This window comes from Petaurus breviceps, unplaced genomic scaffold (assembly GCF_028583685.1).
Source record: "Petaurus breviceps papuanus isolate PSGF00001 unplaced genomic scaffold, PetGlider_PUasm1.0 90723, whole genome shotgun sequence".
NCBI classification, from domain to species: domain Eukaryota; kingdom Metazoa; phylum Chordata; class Mammalia; order Diprotodontia; family Petauridae; genus Petaurus; species Petaurus breviceps.
This window is the reverse complement of record NW_027187323.1, coordinates 3,128,671-3,144,892: the sequence shown is the minus strand read 5'-3', so window position 1 is coordinate 3,144,892 and position 16,222 is coordinate 3,128,671. Positions and strand designations below refer to the sequence as shown.

Below are 16,222 nucleotides of genomic sequence, written 5' to 3'. Positions count from 1 at the left end.
TAAGATATTAACATTCCTAACCAAAAAAAAGCCCTGATCTTTCTTACTGTAATACCTGTCCTGTAATAACAAAATATTATTTCATGACTTTCTACGCTGTCACTTTTACATTTTTTCGAATCTTTTTATTATCTGTTTCCCTCATTTTTATATCCTTATTATGAATTAAAATGAGAAAATGTAATCTCTCTCAGTGAGGACCCTAGTAATCTCTCTCACTGTTTCTTTTGTATATTTTTTTAAGGTGAGAATGCAGGAAGATGCAGCTCTCCTAAACAAAAGAATGAGCACTCAAAGTGGTCTGACAGCACTTCCTGAGAATTCTAACACTACACTTCCTCCTTTCCAAGATACAGCTTGCGAGTTGCAACAAAGGACTGAGCCAACACTGGGACAACAGGCAAAGGATAGCCTCAATGTGGCTGGTCAGGGTGATGCTTCAGTAGATGCAATTTACAAAGCAGTTGTAGATGCTGCAAGCAAAGGAATGCAAGTTGTCATCACCACTGCAGTCAGCAGTACAACTCAGATTAGCCCCATTCCAGCTTTGAGTGCCATGAGTGCCTTCACTGCCTCAATTGGTGACCCATTAAATCTCTCTAGTGCTGTCAGTGCAGTAATTCATGGAAGAAACATTAGTGGTGCAGATCACGACAATAGGCTAAGGAATGTAAGAGGGTCTCGCCTCCCAAAAAATCTGGAACATGGGAAGAATTCAAGCGAAGGAGATGGATTTGAGTATTTCAAATCAGCAGGTTGCAACACACCTAAAAAACTGTGGGAAGGAGAGCAAAGTCCTGGTGGAGAGATAAACAGATGGAAGTGTGAGGAATTTTTAGATCACTCAACCCATATCCACAGTAGTCCTTGTCATGAAAGGCCCAATAATGTCTCCACACTGCCATTACTTCCAGGAGAACAGCATCCAATTCTGTTACCACAAAGAAACTGTCAAGGGGATAAAATGTTGGAAGAAAATTTCAGGTATAATAACTACAAAAGAACTATGATGAGTTTTAAGGAGAGACTGGAGAACACTGTGGAAAGATGTGCACATATTAATGGAAATAGGCCTCAACAGAGCAGAGGGTTTGGAGAATTGCTGAGCGCTTCAAAGCAAGACCTAGTCATGGAGGAGCAATCTCCAAGTTCCTCAAATAGCCTGGAAAGTTCTCTAGTTAAAGACTATATCCATTTTAATGGAGATTTTAATGCCAAAAGCATTAATGGGTGTGTGCCTAGCCCTTCGGACGCTAAAAGCATTAGTAGTGAAGATGACCTAAGGAACCCAGAATCCCCTTCTTCAAATGAGTTAATACATTATAGACCAAGGACGTTTAATGTTGGCGACTTGGTCTGGGGCCAAATCAAAGGACTAACTTCATGGCCTGGCAAATTAGTACGAGAAGAAGAAGTTCACAATTCATGTCAACAAAACACTGAGGAAGGGAAGGTATATCATTCTCTCTATGTTATACTTATTGTCAATGCCAGCCTTGTTTATCAGTCAGTTGTTGCTCGATGTCACTTTTATGATTGGTTTTAGAGTGACTGAAATTGTTTCTTCTTAACTCATTGCTGTCCCACAAAATTGGAGTATAAATGAAGTGGTGATTATAGTTACCAAAATGACAGTGAGTGGTGAAAGAAGTAGTGTCGATAGAACTGAGAAGGTTCAAGGGGCTTCCCACTTGGGATCCTCATTACTAAGTTGTTGCCAAGCATGCCCACCTCTTCTACAGCCACCCAACACTGGGCATCATGCAAAGGGACTAGAGGAAAAGTAGGTTTCAGTGGCAGTAAATGGCAAAAGGATTGAACAGCTATTGGAGTCCCAGAAATATTGTGCCCTCCCCAGTTTCATGAGGTGGTCAACTTTCTTGCCAATTGAGAGTGCCTCTCCATTTTTTTCCTGCTTGATATTAGAGCAGAAGAGAAAAGTTAAATGGCATCATTATTATATATTGAAGGTATTTTCTATGTTCTGAATGGAGTCTCTTTATAGGAAAAACCCTAGCTCTTCCTAACATATGGAAGTATTTAGGGTTGTAGTCTGGTTCTGATTAACTCAACTCAATCACATAAATTAAATGCAAACTCCTTCCTGAAACTACTGTTCAATTTGGAAAAAATTAGTATGAGACCTCAGAACTTTTTTTCCACATATGAAAGTACTGATTCAATTTGTAAAGTTTCAAAAGAAGCTTAAAAACTGGTAGAAAAATGCATTTCTGACTAGAAGCAGATAATGGTACAGGTGCCACATATATGGTGGGAAAACATGATTTTTGTTCTCTAAATCTTAAAAGAAGTTCTTATAGATATGAAAACAATTTGTATTATATCTTTTTCTTAATTCATAGTATAAAATTGATTTAACCCAACTTGGACTTATGATTCACTTAGATATGGTGGTAGGAAACCAGAAATATTTCATCCTCACAATAAGAAGTCTGTCTTTCTCCAAAATCCTGACAAATAGTTGAATGTTTTGTATGTGATAGCTAACTAATATACACCTATAAGGACATCGTGTGGTAATAATGATGGCTCTGGCTTTGGTAAAGAAGATAATTCAGCACTTCTTCCATTTGCAAAACATGCTATTCTCTGATCCCCCTGAGACCAGAAACATCCATTCTTTAAGCCGATAAACCCAAACATTCTTATTCTCCAGTCTGTATAGTAAATAATTAGAGGCAACTAAAAAGGGCTTTTGTCATACAAATAGAACCAATTCACACAAAAAATTTAGAACAGAACATTTTGCTGTCATTGTATGACAAGTCTTTAGTTTATTTGTGAGACTTCAGAAAAAAAACATAATTAAAGAAATATTAGAGCAATTGCTCTCCCCTTGAAACCCATTCTTTCAGTCATAGACATGTAGTTTAAATGTTTTCTTCTCCACAAATAAAGGTTTTTATTTTTTAATATATTTCACATAAGACATTGGTCCTAGCCCACAGATAAGTGAGTTTGCAAATTTATGGTCAGATTTGAACTGTTTGCAGGTATTAAGGGACAGGGACATCATCTTTTGAAAAAAGCATTCAATAAATGGTGTTCTAAACATGTTTGTTTGGCATCATGTTAGTGAGCAACTGTTATTAACTCAATCTGTACTAATACTAGGATAATATTGTCTTCATAAAATACTTTGATAACTAATTATTACAATATTTAGCAATTTGCTTTTTGCAACAAATACATTCCTGAAAAATATGTGTAATATAGTATTTATAAATTTTAAAAATTCCTTTCATTTACATGATAATTTTTGAGATTAACTCCCAAGGAAAAACTTTTTGTCCCAATATGATAAAAACATAGCAAACATTTTTTCAAGCACGTACTTAAAGGTTACTGGTGTCACAGTGGAGCAAGTAGCAAGCCTGGAATCAGGAAGCCCTGAGTTCATATCCAGCCTCAGCCACTTAGTAACTGTGTGATCATGGGCAACTCACTTAACCTCTGTTTGCCTCAGTTTCTAAAGACACAAAATGTGGATAATAATAGCACCTCCCTTCCAGGCTTTTCATGAGGATCAAATGAGATATTTATTTTAAAAGCACCTAATAATACCTGGCAAATAGTAGGCTTATTATAAATGCTTATTCTCTTCCTTTCCCCACCATTTAAAACTATAAATTTATTCCAAATATTCATAATTTAAATTAAATATTTTGCCACTATTAAAAGAGCAGGATGAAGCACTTTACAGTGCTATATAGTAATATATGTGCATATATATATATATATATATATATATTACTTGAATACCTATACAGTGTTAAATGTTCTTAGAGTTTGATGTGTATTTTTAAGTGCTTATAATGGAATAGTTGGGGGTTTGGGGGGAAAAATTTAGTTGGTAACATTGAAATATTGTGTTAATGTTTTATGAAAAACTCAAGACTAGAATGAAGAAAATTATAAAGGACTATATATTATAAGAATAACTTTTTTCTCATCTGAACTTGCGATTTATTTTCTATCTCCTTATTTCCGGCAATACAGATAGGTAACTTGGCATCTTAGAAAATTACTTAGGGTACAGAGAAATTGAGTCTTGCCTATAGCCATACAGTTGGTTAGGTTTATTCAATAGTACTGATACTCTTCTATGTCTTTCTAACTCAAAGGTTGCTGCTGTGCTACATTTACCTTTAGTAAGAATCACTCAAGACTCCATCTACTGTTATCCCCATTCATTTTCCTATCAGGTTCTCAGATAGCTGAAGCACCACATAAATATTAGCTATTATTATTTCCTTATAACCTACAAAAAAGAGTAAGAGAGAGCTACATTCATGAGCCTTCCAAATACCACTGAATAGAACAAATATGTTTTAATAATTACAATTGCTAGTTGATACCTGAAGAGCATTACAACTACTCTCTTAGTATTTCTCTGTGTTTTCAAATTATATTTGATAGTCTCGGATCTATCTAAGGGAGGATGCTAGTCTTTGCTCCCCAGATATTGAGAGCACTGCACTGCATTATGAACATTAGATTTTAATGTTGAGTGTAGTAGAATCATTGTTTTCCTTTGCATTGAGCTTTTAGGATTTGCCATATTTCCTAGACAATAGGATTTTAAAGTATCACTTTGTCATGATTTACTATTAGAGTGTATTTATTGTACAACAAAATCCATACCCTGCTAATGTTAAAGTTTTGATGGTTTGACATTTGCTTTTGCAATTTCTTAATGAAGGGTTTGTCTAAGTAATTTAAGCATAAAAAGATTATAGTGTATGTGTTTAACTTAAGTAAGTTAAGAATAAACTGTTTTTTAAAACTTCAGCCTATTATACAAGTTGGAAGAATGAATTACAACTGGATCTTCCATTTTCATACAGTACTCTTCTTGGAAATATTTTCATAGCAGTTGTTTTCATTTGCTAAGTACATTTAAGAGATTTTTTTAATGAATTTCTTTTAATATATTCTAAAATCAAATTTTCTATTAATTCAGATTGACCTTCCCCATATTTATTTTGAATTACTGGAGTTTTATTATGTTCATATTTATTTATATAAAGCATTGCTAACTAATTGAAACCTCATAGGATATAATTTGGCGTCACAGAATTGTAGAGTTTGAGAGCTTCATTTTATAAGTGAGAGGGGTAAGGCCTAAACAAGGGAGTGATTTGCATATCATCAATGGCAAAGGCAACACTTAGAACCCAGGCATTTTGATTCTGAGGCCATTGCTCCTACAACTACCCTAGACTGCATTTCAGAACCTCTTTACTAACAAGTTTTTCTCTTTAGTTTTGGGTTTGTGACCAATTGCCTACTGGGAAGAACTTGCTTCTTACTCTAAAGTAGACATATTATGTGGCAGATCTGTTTTCTCAGAGTCCTGCTTTACAGACAGGAGTTATTTATAAAAGCCAAGATTAGTGCCAGCATCTTGCTAGAATATAGAATCATGACCAGGCATACACAATTCCAGACTTTGATAGAGATATACGATCTCTGGTACATGGGATGTATAATATCCCATGTGACTGTTTTAAGACACAATAACTGATAAAACCCCATTATTTTGTGTAACCCATGCAGTTCTTTATAATACCTGTTCTCACTTTTCTGAAAAAAATGTAATATACTCACCCACCACCTTGGAGCACTTCAAGTTACATTTTTTCACATTAAAAGATTTCACTTCTGTACTTAGAAAGATTCATAATTTAATTAGTGTGGGCGCTTCTTCCACACCCTAGATGATGTTCATGAAATACTGGGGCCAAAGAAAAAGTAGCCACCTATTGACATACCTTTTGGTGATGTGATTCTCTGAACTTAGCTGAAATGAAACCTGAAACCTAATGGCTAATTAGGTTACAGACATACCATCCATTGCTTAGCCCACACTCAGCACCTTTTAGAGCTTTATAGTAGAGGTTAGAATACACTGGCATAGTTTTTGAGAAGCCAGTGTCACCTTTATACAATGATGAAACTTCAGAATAAAAGCTGAGTGGAGAGCAGTGTTTCTCAACAAATTATTATTTTAAAAATGAACTTTTTTCTTCCTCCATGTGAATCATTTTTTCACTATTTTGTGTAGGCTTTTTGGTCCTGAAGTTGATCTTAAATTGATCTAATGCATATTCTACTAAAGCCAAATTGAACAAAACACATGGATATAGGAGAATTAGAGGTTGATATTGAAGTGTGCTCAGTTGTGTATTTGGAATGAAATTTGGAGTGATTGGCTGGTTAGAGACAGCTAACTAGTAGTGCGAAATATGATATATTGCACATACTGTGAGCTGGAAATTAATCATCTTCCTTAAAATGTTCATCGAAAGCTCATGATTATTTTTGTTAGGCAGAGATTAGACTATCAACAGTTTTCACAATTCTAGATAAATATTGTTTTATCATAATTAAAGTCCATGGTGAAGTGGGTTTTCAGCCCTATTTTTAGCCAATTCAGAGTTACTTGAGTTGACAACATAGAGAATATAACCTAACCTCATTCAAGCACTGGGTCACTTTTAAAATTGAGATAGAGGTGTTAAGTATGAAAGTTGTACAATGAAGTAATGGTTCAAGATTATGATTTATAGAACACTGTTGCTATGTCTTGATTGCTGATGATAATTTCTTTATTGCCACATCTGTGTTGAAAGATAGTATCTTTCAATATATATAGTATATATATAATGTGTGTATGGAAAAATATTTATATGTGTTTATGTGCATATAATTTAATTTTTCCCTGCCATCAAGTAATCTCTTGAATTTAAAGACCAAACAGACTCTTTAGAGTAATATTGCATCAACTAGCAGTGAAAGTCTAGTTTTCCTACAATTTGGATATAACTTCATTTTTAATGGCTGAAGTCAGAATGTAAGGACTCTGTCAATAGTGATCTCCTTGAAGAGGAGAGAATCAAAGGAAAAGACTAGGGTAGAAAATTTAGATTTGGTCATCAAGGTTAATAGCAAAATGAAAAAGAAAAGAAAAATTGAGAAAAGAGAAAAGATTTTAAAAGTAAAAGAAAGACAGCACAAAACCTGACAAAGAAAGACTAGAAGATTTACTGTACTGAACTGAAGAGTTAGCACTCATTTCTGAGTCAGATCAAAAAGGAAATGAAGGCACATCACTGCCTATATGGTTGGTGTTACTCAGCACAAAATAATGAAAACATATACATTTATGGAGAGAATTTATTCATGGATACAAGCAAATGGAATCAGATGTTTGAGACAAATGAATAATTTTATTAGATATAGTTATTTAGCAGTCTTTGATCTTTAGAAAGTTGAATTGAGAGCTATAATTTCATTTATTTTTAAAGGGTTAGCATGAGATTTTTCTTTGTCACATTAAGATTAGATTTAAACCAGTCTTCTAAAAAGTAAAATCTGTGGTTAGAGCCAACTGTCTGTACAGGTGCATAGTTATTTGTAAGCGTCAAATACAAAATACCAAAATTAACAATGCTAGCTCAAATTGTAAAAGTTTAAATTAGTTTAGTTATCTTAGGTAGACATGATTAATGTATGTTAGTTTTCTGCCTCATTTCTTACCTAGCTTTAAGCACTGAATGGACATTGTCTCAATCAAACTGAGGCCTGTTAAAGACCTTAGCTTTTTCAAAAGGCCAAGGTCTCCTGCTACATCCAGGGCCATCTCTAGTCATCCTGATCTATATCTTGCCCCTAAACCCAGATGGCTCCAGAGGAAAAAGTGAGACTGGTGATTTTGCACAGCCCTCCCTCACTGAAATCCAATTCACTTGCAAGCCATGGCATCACCTTCCTGATGTCATGGTCATCTTGAAAAATGAAGGACAAACAACAACAACGTTAGTTCATATTATTTTTTTCCCAATAAGAAGACATAAAGTCTCATGTAAATGGCAGATCTTTGAATACCAAAAAAAGTAAGATTACTGTACACTTCAGAAGAAAAGGAAAATTAGTCTCTCCTGAATCATTGGAATTAAGAGACTGGGATGAAAACTGAACTGGGGAGCTAGGGTCTGGGATAGGGAGGGATGGTAAGATTATGGACTAGTCCTATGAATATTGCCCAAAAGAAGGGTTGAAGCAAGCTCACTGACCACTGCCCTTACCCAGGATTAGTCTAGAGTCAAGTGTAATGAAGAAAGGATATGAGACACATAACTTTTGTAGATATAGTACTAATGGCGTTGGTTAACAGCAGTCCCAAGCAATAGAAGGGAAGGAAGACTAGAGGAAAAGCTGGTTTTGTGAGGGAGTTCATAAGAAAGAAGAGTTTCTGCTGCCACCTGGCTGGAACTGAGGAGTTATTTCCAATTAACTTTTCTTAGGTAACAACAGTCTGACCAGTTGCCTAATACCTGCTCTTCTAGTTACAAGTTTTGTGAAAGCATTTGATTCCTAAGAGTTTTGCTTGTTAAGCTTTGACTACTTAATGTTACATTGATGTGTTTTATGTCAAAAGACTTTTTTTAATTCACTGGGATAAGGAATTTTTAAAAAGTGGTATTCAGGGTTTCTTTTAAATATCATAATTTCTGTTTTTTTAATGAATCTCAGTTTATTTTCCCTTTTTCTGAGGTCAATTAATTAAACATCTTTAGAAACTTTTTTCAGGTATATTAATCATTTCCCATGTAAAAGTACAGCATTTAATACATATCTTTTGCAATTTAGTTAAAAGGTAAGATATCTTTTAAAAATGATACCTCATAGTATTCACCTCCTAACATGAAAAGATACTATTATTACAGAAGTGAGCCCTGGTTTGTATTCTTCTTAGATTCAAGGAACTGCAGCATTATTGGTACAAATCCTTCTAACAAATTAAATGTTGCCATCAGATTCTTTGTGACCTTTAAACAAAATGTTCATTATGACAATGTGCAAAAGTTGCATGTAAATCAAGAAATCGCGATCAGGAATGTGGTGTTTAGAAGATCACCAAAAAATTGTTCAAAAGCTATAGACAGAACTTGATTTGTATGATGTATTTTTGTTTATCATTAGTCAAAAACTTTAGAAAATAAAATCAAGTAAATGATTAGCCTTCACCTCTGTAAAATATAGAATGACATAGTTGACTTCTATGATTTCATCCTAGTATATCCTTTAAATTTAAAGTCTAATATGATTTCTTTCATTTACTGTTACTTGTATTGCTTCAAAGAATTGAACAGATATGTTCCCCTTTTTATGCTGTATTCTCCAATTCCACCAGTAAATTCTAAAACATTCATTTTTAATCAAATACAGAAGTTGTTACATGTACACACATACATACACGCATGCCCCTTGAAGTCAGGGACTGTTTCTATCCCTAGCACCTAGAGCATTGCTGTGCACATAGTTGATGCTTAATAATATTTGTTTTATGAAATTTGTTGGCATAAATATCTATGTTCTGGTTATACCATGGTTGTGTCAGTTATACAAGGTGACAGTTCCATTCATTCCAAAAGAATGTCAGAGCTGGAAAAAAAAAAAAGACCATCCAGCTCATCTAATGCAACCCTTTATTTTATAGATGAAACAACCAAGGTCTAACTTTTCAGTAATTTGTCTTTGCTTACACAGATTTCCCATTGTTTTCAATATTTATGCTTTCCCATTCTTTCTCTTTCTCTTCTTCCTTCCTGATCCACTGCTTTGAGTCTGTCATGGGATAGAAAATCAGATAAGCAAATTTATTGGAATGGCACCTAAAATAAGAATAAAATAGATTTTGTGAATCAAGTACATGCACTTGAGTGTGTGGACTTTCTGACTCCAAATTGGGCTCCAAATCCTTCCTGGATCTTATCCAAGTGCCAAATGTTTCCATATTCAGAAGCAATGACATGTGAGAATAGAACATTTAAATTTCAACCAAGTAGATAACAATCTATTTGCCAAAGATTTTGCTGTCATTTCATTGGATCAGTTTCTCAGGGGTGACTTTTCTGAAACTGTTAGGATATATTTAAACATGAGTTCTTTGTCATCCAGGAATCAATTGCTAAAGTGTGGTGAGTGAGACGATTTCTAGTGCCTTTGAAATACTCCTCTAAATATGTGAAATCTTTGGGAGTCCTTTGAGATAAAATCTGGACATTTTAAATTGAGAAACATTCCCCACTTTTTTTCCCTATCTTCATGGTAGAAGTTCTTAAACTTTCATCTCAGATCCCTTTACACCCTTAGAAATTCCTGAGCTTTTTCTTTTTTTATTATTGGTATTTTAAAATGAATTGATAAATATTTTCAAAATGATTAGTTTCAATTTCTATTGATATTTAATATATTCAATGTTAAAACTGACATACTTGCTAATTTATTTAAAATAACAGTAAACCCATTATATACTAATATAATAATGGTTTTTGTGAAAAACAATATTTTTCAGAACAAAATTTAATGAGAACAATGGCCATCGTTTTGCCTGTTTTTATAAATCTAATGTCTGACTTAACAAGAAAAATGGTAGGTTCTTACATCTGCTTCTGCATTCTTCATGTTGTTCTGGTTGAAGTATATGAAAAAAACCTGGCCTTACACAGATCTGTTTTTGGAAAGGTGAGGAGGAGTATGTCCATAAGCAAGTAACATCTTAATATTGTTATAAAAAGTTTTTCCCTTGTAGAGCTGGGTCCCAGGGTCTCTCAGCAGTCTGTGGGCCATTCTTAAAGAAATACCATTTTAGAAAAAGCACCAGAGCTATCTACTACAATCTCTAAAAGTCTAAAGCCTTTCTTAAAGTTTCTCATTATATCTGTTTTCAACAGATCATTTAAGGAGCAGTGGCAGTTTTAAATATCTCGTCTTGTGGGTCATATTATCTTCTTTTTGCAGGTTCATGTCCCAGGGTTCTTTCATTGCAGTCATTTTTCATACTTGGAGTCACAGAAGCAAGAATATCTGGTTGAATGCTAACAGTGTTTTCAGCGCCCTCTAGGAGAAACCTCCATGTTCAGCAGTAAAGTAAAAGCAGTGCTTAATAATTACAGGTCTGGGTAATGTGGTTTGGTCTTCATACATTCACTTAGGTGGAGCCCGAGAAGTTGAAGACACTAACAGAAGGTTTAGAAGCCTACAGTCGAGCCCGGAAGAGGAACAGAAAGTAAGCACAATTTTTTCCACTTTTAAGGATTTTATTTGCTGATCCTTTTCCAAATAGATAATGAAATGCCACCAAGTTTATCGGTGTTACAGCATGCATGTATTCATTAGTTATCTTTGAAGAATGTCAGGTAGTATACAATAGGTAAACATCATTAGCCATTAAATACGTTCTCTTCCCATCCTAACAATTTGTGCTCATAATTACATGGGTTTTTAAAAAATTTTCTCCCAATTAGCTAGAGGGAAAAGAAAAGGCTTATATGTAAATATAAACTGTAATATAAATTAGCAAGTCATCATATGTTGAAAGGTAAAGTTCCCCAAAATAGAATGTATAGATTGTAAACAAACTTGGAGCCTAGAGAGTCATAACTATACTAATAAACATTTGTGGTTTTTACATGGTTTAATGTTTTAATAACTTTTCCTTGGTGTTATTATTCTTACCAGTGGCAGAAATAATTGCAAAAAGATGAATCTAAAATGTTTTCTGGACTTTTATATCCTGAGTTAATTATTGCAGGAGAGGTAGAATGCTTGGGGCACAATCTATACTTTGGCATAATGGAGTTTATCAGTTCTGATTTAATATCGATTTTAAGAATAGAGTGTCATGAACAAGTGCTTGACACAGTAAATAGAGCCCTGGACTTGGAATCAAGAAGACTGGAGTTCACATCCTGCTTCAAGCATTTACTAGCTGGGTGACGACCACAAATCACTTAGTCTCTCTCATATCAGCTTCATCATCTGTAAAATGGAGATAATGACAGTACCTATTTCACAGCGTTGTTATGAGGATTAATGAAAGGTAGTCAAAGAGGGAAAACCCTCACTAGCACCCAAGGAGACTGGGAAGAGCCTCTGTAGGAAGGCAGGATTTGAGCTGATTCTTACAGGAAGCTGGTGAGAAACTAAGAGGCAGAAGAGAAAAGGGTGAGCATTCCAGACACGGGGGCCATCCAAGACAACATTACAGACGCTGAAGACGAAGTGTCATAGGATGAACAAGACAGTGTAGCTGTATTGAGTGTATGAAGAGGAGTAAAATGTGAAAAACGACTGGGCAGGAATGAAGGGTAGGAAGGGGCGCAGTTATGAAGAGCCGTAAGTGCCAGACAGGAAACTTCCTATTTGATCCTGTAGGTAACTGAGATACTGATGTTCATTGAGTTTGGGGTATGCAGTGATGACGTATATGGCCAGAGCTTCACTTCAGAAAAATCACTTTCTCAGCTAAATGGAGGCTGGATTAGAGCAAGAGACTTGAAACAGGGGAACCAATTAGAAGATTGTATAATAACCAATTAGAAGAATATTATTATTATTATGGTCCAGTGAAAAAGTAGTGAGGGTTTGAACTAGGATGGCAGCTCTGTGAGGGAGAAACTGAAGAAACGGAAACGGAGAGAGTGCAGGCAGACAACTAGAAGAACAAGGAGGAAGCACTATCGTAAGAACCTAGATAGAGGAGGACAAACTGGAATGCCATAGCGATCAAGAAGGATGAGGACTGAAGAAGGATCGTTAGATCTGGTATTTAAGATGAAACAATGACCATCCTGGCCCCTAGAAGCTGGAACCTAGGTGGGTTACATTTCACCTCTTCCCCAGGATTCTCCTGTGCCATAAGGGGAGTGAGAGTGTCCAGGCTTTCTTCCATTGTCTCCAACAACCATCAGGGCTGTTCCTCCAGTCATAGGAGGGTCCCTGCACCCCATTTCTGGTTAACCACTTAATAGTATTAGATTAGCTTTTACAAAGAAATATTTTCTAAAAAAAAAAATAACAGAAACAAATATACAAACATACCCTTCCCCCAACATCTGAGTAGGAAAGAGTAATTAGAATTAGGTTCACAGCTTAGTTTCAGTTGGCACAATCTCAAGTTCCAAATTCAAAGATCCTCCTCGGCTTGATTCCTAGAGATCCTGGCTTCTCAGATGTTCCCTGCTGGGTTAGCTACAACACCCAGCCTGGAATTCTGGCTCCAGGGTTATCAGGTTCAGTGGGGATTTTATCTCCCTAAACCTAGAGCTGAAAAGTTCATATAATACCAAAAAAAAAAAAAAAAAAGTCCATTTCTTATTAAAAGAGAATAGGGAAAGGTAACTTTGCTCTTTCACCATTTCACTTCATTGTGGCCATGCTATGAATGAATTCAGATCTTTACCCTTTCTAGATGCTGCAGGAAAAAGAATGAGTGTCTCAACCTGGCAGTTTTTAAAGATGCAGCCTGTTCTGAGTTCCACCCTTGTGGTGAGAGTTAAGAGTATCTTCTCCTTAGAAGCACATTCCTGGCATTTCACAGGGTGGCTGCTTCCATTTGTAAGTGATCTGAGTGTGTTCAGAGCAAAGCTAGTTACAAAGAACTGCATGCTAGAAAAGAAGTATGATCTCAAGACACCTAAACCTGGAGAAGTACCCAGTGGAAAAAGGGATAGATGATGAAGAAAAGGGTATAGAATAGAAGTGAGAGGAAAGGAAGTAGAGACATTGAGTATAGATGGCTTTTTCAATGAGTTTGATCATGAAAAGAAAAAGAGATAGACTAGCTAGTGGGGATGATAGGATACAGTGAGAAGTTTTTAAGGAATGGGAAGACGTGAAGGTCTTCAGTAGTTTTACCCAAGGGGAATGTTTTTGAAATTATGAGCTTAGGCATACCCCTTATCCTGGATAGAATATCTCTTTAAAAAGCATAACAGCTAGCAGATCAATTGGTAGCACCAATACAATCCTTTGCCATTATATGGAATATTTAAAAAGATTTCAAGTAGGTTATTTTTATGGGCCACATGTAGATTGCAAAACAGACTTTATAAAGGCATGAAAAATAAGTAATTTGGTTAGTTGCCTGCTGTATTCTGACTAAAGTGGCATTTTCTATGCAGAGCTGATTAAAATGGCATATCCTGAGAAATTAATGTAATAGTTGGATAAAAAAGAAAAATTGTAAAACATCTGTAACACAGTTATTACAAAAAGATATTAATTATAGAATATTTATCGAACAAATATTTTCATGTGAAAACTCCTTGTGATGTCTTCAGTATTTCACTGTAAGATAAGTTGTCTAACATGTTAACTTAAAACAGTCCAAAAAAATAGTTGATAATGCAGGAACAAAATAAATACTTGCAGGTAATCCTGAATTTTTTTTTCACACATGCACGCACGCACACACACAGAGTGTTTGTGTGTTTCACTTACTGATTATGTAAATGGTAGCATCTAAGAAGGAGAAGTTTTCTTCTTGTAAGTGTAGATATTCAGTATATGTGCAGGTAGGCAAAGAGGTGCCCCAGAATAGTAAGATGTAAAGCAAATGCTTTTGTCTTGATATTCCTGGTGTACCTATAGTTTCCTCAAAATGTCATTTGACCTTATCAAAGCAAAGCATTAGAAATTTTTTAAATTTTATGAATTTAAGCCCATGAGATTATACTGTATGCATTATTAATTAATATATGCATATATTTCCATTTCTTAGAATAAACAAATTCTTTTTAACATATTCCGTTTTTAATTAAAAATTAAAATGAGAATAGCTTTTATTTCCTTTTTTAAATTTTCTACCACTGTTTTAAATTTTTTTTTTCTACCACTTATCTGTTACAAGTAGTCATCTTTTAATTTGCAAAATAAGTCTACCATTCAGATTTCTCATTAAGAATGTGGGTACTTAATGAATTAAATAGTTAATTTCCCAGCTAGTCAACCATTGATTATTTTCTACACCTCATGTATGTTTATACTTAGGAAGTATTTTAGAATCAGAGAGAGAGTCGTGGATTTTATAGCTAAAAGGGACTTTTTAGATTATTTAATTCCTCAGTTTTATGGATGGGAAAACTGAGTCCCTGAGAAGTAATTTGCCCAAAATCTGACAGCTGAGTCGTGGCAGAAGTTATATTAGAAGCCAGGCCTTCTGAGGCCTGTTACTCAAGAAAAAAGCACCATGGTAGAGTGGAAAGACCACTGGATTTGGAATCAAAGGAATTCATTCCATAGACAAGCTAGATGTGTAACTTTGAATAGGTCACTTTACCCCCTTAAGGCCTCAGTTTCCTCATCTGTAAAACAAGGGCATTAGATTTGATGATCCCTAGCTCTGTCGTCATAAGACAGCCAGTTCACTGTTTTTCCCACCATGTTGTGCTGCTTCCATTTGTAGCCTAAATCCAGAATTGGCAAAAACCAAGTACAAACGATGAAATAGATCATGATTTCATTGCAAATTCAGCAACTGGTAGTTTAGAATATAAAATTTGTTTAGATGTGCCTCCTTTCACTGATGAATCCAGTCAACAGCCCAGGGTTCCTCCTAATCAAATTCCACTTCTGTTTGTTTAGTTCTGCATGAAGTAGTCATTGAGATTCTGAAGTCATTTGGTATAAAGCAGTATGTAATTTCTCTCCCCGCTCCTTGCACCTAATACAATTCACAGATCTATACCTGATTTCTTTATTAGCAGAGATAAGAATATGTGACAGCATATGCAATGAGAATGAAAGATGGCAATTATCTCTATTAATAATTAGAAACATGATTATATGAAAATGCCTAGCGGTTAATCAAGTAGGTTTTAGAGTGTCCATTAGTAGAAATGTTTATTATTAAATGTCAGCAGGGAACACAAAATAGTAGAAGACACTCTCCAGGGAGGCCCTCTGGATTTCAGAGCTGAATTTTTACCAGTCTTTTATTTCATATGCCCATAATTCTTATTCTGAATTCTCTGATGACTATACCTTTCCATAGCCTGACCTGTTAGTGTAAAAATAGTCTCTGCCACTTTGACAAGAAAACCTTTCTTTATCTCTGAGTCTCTTGATTTTCCAGAGTATAAGTCTTTTCTCTGAGGCTACATATCCTTCTCTCTCTGTTAGCTATTTAATTTTTTAAAGAATAAAATAATGTTTTTTAAGTTTTCAGTTAGTTGTTGTCACTCAACCTCCACCCAAGTATTACAACACATGATATTACTAGAATCATTGAGTACACTGTAATGGAAATGTCCTTGAATTCTAGCATATTCTGAACCTGGTATTTCATGATTTCTTTTTTGTTCTTGTTATTTCTAAAAGTAGCATGTACATGGAAGTCAGCAAGGAGCAT

At 34.9% G+C, this 16,222-nt stretch overlaps 1 protein-coding gene across 8 annotated transcripts in view; it reads left to right on the top strand.

Annotated features, from left to right (window-relative positions):
• The window catches only part of MBD5 (methyl-CpG binding domain protein 5), a 445,570-nt gene that overhangs the window by 417,132 nt on the left and 12,216 nt on the right, over nt 1-16,222 (top strand). For all 8 annotated transcript variants that reach the window (XM_069066734.1, XM_069066730.1, XM_069066732.1 and 5 more), the window contains 2 exons: nt 245-1,453; nt 11,025-11,098. In XM_069066734.1, the coding sequence (XP_068922835.1) occupies nt 245-1,453; nt 11,025-11,098 (1,283 nt within the window). The remainder of the gene's footprint in view (nt 1-244; nt 1,454-11,024; nt 11,099-16,222) is intronic.